General features: G+C 34.6%; 1 protein-coding gene across 1 annotated transcript; it reads left to right on the forward strand.

The window, feature by feature from the left end:
- Nucleotides 1–681: 681 nt before the first annotated feature.
- Nucleotides 682–1,656, forward strand: LOC114632389 (taste receptor type 2 member 116-like). The gene has a single exon (XM_028780910.1). It carries the CDS (start codon nucleotides 682–684, stop codon nucleotides 1,654–1,656), a length of 975 nt encoding a protein of 324 aa, XP_028636743.1.
- Nucleotides 1,657–5,385: the final 3,729 nt, after the last annotated feature.

Below are 5,385 nucleotides of genomic sequence, written 5' to 3' on the forward strand. Positions count from 1 at the left end.
AATGGGTTTTGTATTCAAATAATGAGTGCATGGAAATTGGCATGAGCATTACTTTGCATAAAATCAAATGATGAACATGTATATTCTAAGTACTGAACCTTTGGAAACTAATGATTTTCATGATATTATTGGGTTGTGAGCGTTTTCAGTAAGTGATTTGCATACTGTACATATGCTTGAAACCTAGCTGATTCAAAAATTTCTGAGGTCATGTGGTACTAAGGAATTAATAGGTACAAATTCATATTTTTGATGCCTTATATAAATGATAGACATTTTACAATTTACCTAATATTCACTCTAACAGATTAACATATATATATATATATATGAAGAAAATGAAAAAAAACAATGAACAATGGAAATAAATATATATTCATTACTTAGCATAAGAGATCAACATTTCCTTCACCAAAATTTGCAATGTCTCTAGGCTGCTGTGTATAATGCAAATCACATCTAGATGGAAGTCAGTTCTTCTCTCTAGGAAAATAAAAGACTTTTATGATGGAAAAGATGAAGCCACTAGCACGGCTTATTGGCTTCTTTGGGATTAGACCTGTAAGTTGTTTAAAGGAACATGATATGGAGCTTTGTATATTGAATATGTATGACATTATTTGCAGCATATTTTAAAGAACCCCAGGTAGTGATGCTAGAAATTGAAACATCCAAGTGAAGATGAATGGTGTCCTACACATCACATTTATAATCATTCTGAGTGTGGAATTTATAATGGGCACCGTGGGCAATGGATTCATAGCAGTGGTGAACATCATGGACTTGGTAAAGGGAAGAAAGATCTCTTCAGCGGATCAGATCCTCATTGCTCTGGCCATCTCCAGAATTGCACTGCTGTGTTTAGTATTAGTTAGTTGGTGGCTGTATATGCTCTACCCAGGACAATGGATGACTGAAAGGATAGATGGCATAATACACAGTCTATGGACAACATTAAACCAGATTAGTCTCTGGTTTGCTACAAGCCTCAGCATCTTTTGTTTTTTCAAGATAGCAAATTTTTCCAATACTATTTTCCTTTATTTAAAGGTCAGAGTTAAAAAGGTTATGACAGGGACATTAATAATGTCTTTGGTTCTGTTGTGCTTAAATATTATAATTATTAATACACCGGAGAACGTTTCAGTCACCGAATATAATGTAACAATGTCTAACCGCTTGATCTTGACTAACACACAGCTTTCTATGCTGTTTTTATTTGCTAACACAGTGTTTGGGTTCATACCTTTTGCTGTGTCACTGGTCACTTTTCTCCTACTCATTTTCTCCCTGTGGAAACATCAGAGGAAGATGCAACACAGTGCCCAAGGATGCAGTGATGTCAGCACCAAGGCCCACACCAGAGCCTTGCAGACACTGATTGCCTCCATTTTCCTGTATTCCATTTTCTTCCTGTCTCTTGTTGTCAAAGTTTGGACTTCTCTGCTTCTGGAGAGAACATTGCTACTTTTTATTACACAGGCTGCAAGAACAGCTTTTCCCTCGGTGCACTCCTGGGTCCTGATTCTGGGCAATGCTAAACTCAGAAAGGCTTCTCTCTCTGTACTCTTATGGCTGAAGTACATGCACAAAGAAGGAAAGTCAAGAGCATACAGACCTGGGGTTTGTTTATGTGGATCATCTTGCATATCTTAGAGGAAAATGGATTACCAGACATTCATGCATTTATAAATTTTCAGGTCTGAGTTATATAAAAATGTTCTATATTTTTATATTGCAAGATAATGGTTTATAAGTTTTTTCAACTTATAAGTATGCTCTAAGCATCTTCCAGTCTTTGTAGAACAGATAAAAACATGTTTGCATGGATAAAAAATTGTATAAATGTATATTTCTTTAATGCAAGACACGGTTATAACAAACATTAATTTTATAATAGTTCATTCTCTTTAAATATCACAGAAAAAGTAATCTAATACAGGATATATATTTGCACATATTTCTTAAAGTAGAACTTTATTTTCTTAAATAACTTGTTTGTTAGGATACATTTTTTTTTGTCTAGCACAAGATTGGATCATTTTGGATAAAACAGCTTCATTTGAGTAAAAGCCTCTATCTAACAGGGCAGTCAGTGTGTCTGTGCAATGTTTTTATTGATTTATGATTATGTGGGTAGACACAACTCACTTTTGGTAATGTCACCTCTGGGATAGTGTTTCAGGCTTGTATAAAGGTACAGTCTGAGCAATCCATGAAAAGCAAGCCAATAATCATCATTCCTTCATGGCCTTTTCATCAGTTTCTGTCTCTGTATTGTTTTCTCGATTCCCTACCCTGACTTCCCTTCAGGTTGACTGAGTTTTATGTTGAAATAGACACTTTCCTCACAAACTTGCTTTTTTTGTCATAATGTTTGCCACTATAGTAGACACCCTACTAGGATGTATACTTAAAAATATTTTTATATGTTAAAAGCTTAAATATTATATTGGAAATGGCATAAACCATTTAGATTATGGGAAATAATATAAGATGTTCATCATTTAAAATGTAAGATTCAACCAACAATTTTCAAAAACAACTTGTCAATGTGTATCTCCATATTAACAGGTTGGACAACAACCAGTTTGTCATAGAAATAAAAATTTAGAGTAAGTTGTAACTGATCAATAGGAAATAAATGTGGATTGTTTCATATGGCTCCATGCTGTGAATGACACAATAAGGAGATCAAAAAAGTGAATTTATACTGGGAGCCCTCTGGTCTTAGCCAGTCGGATGAGTGGAAATATACAAACTGGAGAAGTGAAAGATATGGAGACCCTCTAGCTGTACCAGAGACATGGGAGATTAGAGAATCTCAGGACTCAAATGGAAGGACCTTAGATAAAATGTCCTGCAATGGGGAGAGGGAACATGTAGAGTCCACCTCCTGTAAGGACATCAAGCAGAGAGATTGGGTTGCCATCCAACAGTCAGAAAATCTGACCCACAACTGTTCCTATCTAAAAGAACTCCAGGGCAAAATGGAAGAGCCTGAGGGAAAAGAGGTCGAGTGACAAGCTCAAATTGAAATCCAGCTCAAGGGGACCCTCCAAGGCCTGACACTATTACTGATGCTATGGTGTGTTTACAGACAGGAGCCTAGCATGGCTGCCCTCTGAAAGTCTCAACAACCAGCTGAGTTAGATGCAGATACTTATGGCTAACTAATGAACAGAAGCCTGGGTCTGCTGTTGTTGAATTAAGGAATAGCTGGAAGAAGCTGATGAGGAGGGCCATCCTATAGGAAAACCAGCAGTCTAACCTAGCTAGAGCAAGACCCCTGGCACATATACAGCAGAGGATTGCCTGGTCTGTCCTTAGTGAGAGAAGATGCACCTAAACCTTCAGAAACTGGAGGGTCCAGGAAATGGGGAGGCTTGGTGTTTGTGTTGTGGCTGGAGGGTGAGGTGAAGACATCCTCTTATAGTTAGTGGAGGAGTAATGAGATGATTAACTGTGGAAGGGCCGACCTGGAAAAGCATAACCATTTGATTTTTTAAAAAATGAATTTATAAATAATTTTTAAAATAATATATTTGCAAGAAGGGTAAGAAGAAGGAAATATTACATAAGCACTTTATATAGAGTGGAGTGGAGTATATCTATAAGAATGTAGGAATTGTACTTTTAAAATTTTTTCTATAGTCATAAATTTTCAAAATTTTATGCTTCATTTAATAATGAAAATTTTCCAGTTGCTTTTTCATTGTTGCTGATGTTTGGGTAGGTTCTTTCTTAGATTCCCATATATAATGTCTTTGTTTATTCATTTGTTTAAAATATAAACATTTCATAAACATCTTTCTGCCCTTGCTCTTAACCAAAGTTCAAGCAATTATGCTTATATTTTTGGTTTACATATTTGGAGATATAATCTGGGGAAACAGATACCATTAAATAAAATGTGGGTGTTCTCAGTAGAAAATTGGATGCTTTGATATTTATGTAGCAGAAACTCTGTATTTTCCATACCTTTCCTTCCCACATGTGTGATGAAATGTTTTTTCATGTGAGGAAGTTCCGATTCTGATAAGGAAAAGGCTTAACATTAAGTTGCTAGAATTTTTACTGTTTCATCTCTAATCTATAGTTGCTCCTATGTATATAATCTTTGCCTTCACTCATATTTATGAAATTTCAATTTATATATATATACTTAAATTATATAAATTTAGTATGTAAAGTTGGTATAATGTTACTTATGTATACATGTTTTCAGGAAAGGACACTTCATATTAGATAACTTATTTAGAGTTTATTCTCTTGGAATGAATATTTTTATGCACTTTTAGTATTCTCTAGTTTCTTGTAGTTCTTTGTTTGGGGTTGGGGCCCTTTGAGAATTCCCTGTTCCATGCTAGCTTGTCTATTGGTATTTTCCAATTCAGGTGTTCTTAGCAAGCTCTATTGTGACTTCATGGCTGTAGCTTCCCTGACATTTCTAGGAGATTCAGTTTCACAGCAGGGTTCCTGTTTGTATTGTTTTTCTGCCCTCTCTATCACAGTGCTCCAAGATCCTTAGGCTCAGTAATTCTTTGATAGGTAGATGAATTAGGACCGGGAATCATCAATCACTTGTTCTCTGTAGCATTTTGATCTGTTGTAACTATCTGTCATATTTTCTCTCTGTTGCAAAGAGAAGCTTCTTTGTTAAGGAATGAAAGCTACACATTTCTGTGTGTATAAGAATATGTATTTAGAATGCAGACAGGAATTATGTTAGTTTAGTAAATTGGTAATATAGATATTTCTATGAGATCCTTGACCCCAGGATATCTAGACAATAATATTTAAAATTCATTCTCTGAGAATTCATACATGTTCAAAATATATAACTATTGTATCTATAGCTTATTTTTTCTTCAATTACCCCAGACAACCTTCACCAGCACAGGTGTCCTCCACCTTTAATTCTTTTCCTTACTCTCACAGTGTCCAACAAGTGATGGCTGTGTATATAATGAAGACAACTTTAATAACACATATGCATAAATTTCTTTTAAATCTGAAGACATACCTTAGATACTAAATTTGGTTTATTCAAAATAACAATATAGGCATGTACATATGGACAGAGAGATAGAGAGAGACAAAGAAAGAGACATAGTCAGAGACAAAGAATGAGATTGAGAGAGAATGAAAGAAAGTGAGAGAGAAGGCATACAATAAAGGAACATGAGTAACTGAGCAACAAATATAGGCTGAAAATATATCAAATATAGGACCAAACATATATAAAAGTCTTGAAAGAAATACATTAGTTATTATAAAATGGCATAATTATATACCACTCTATTTTTGTGTTTCTCTATATGTGTGTGTGTGTATCATATATATATATATATATATATATATATATATATATATATATATATA

This window comes from Grammomys surdaster, unplaced genomic scaffold (genome assembly GCF_004785775.1).
Source record: "Grammomys surdaster isolate TR1022 unplaced genomic scaffold, NIH_TR_1.0 373, whole genome shotgun sequence".
In the NCBI taxonomy this organism is placed as follows: domain Eukaryota; kingdom Metazoa; phylum Chordata; class Mammalia; order Rodentia; family Muridae; genus Grammomys; species Grammomys surdaster.

Excerpts from the sequence above, each read along its gene's own strand:
- LOC114632389 (XM_028780910.1), top strand. The coding sequence starts at position 682 with ATGAATGGTGTCCTACACATCACATTTATAATCATTCTGAGTGTGGAA.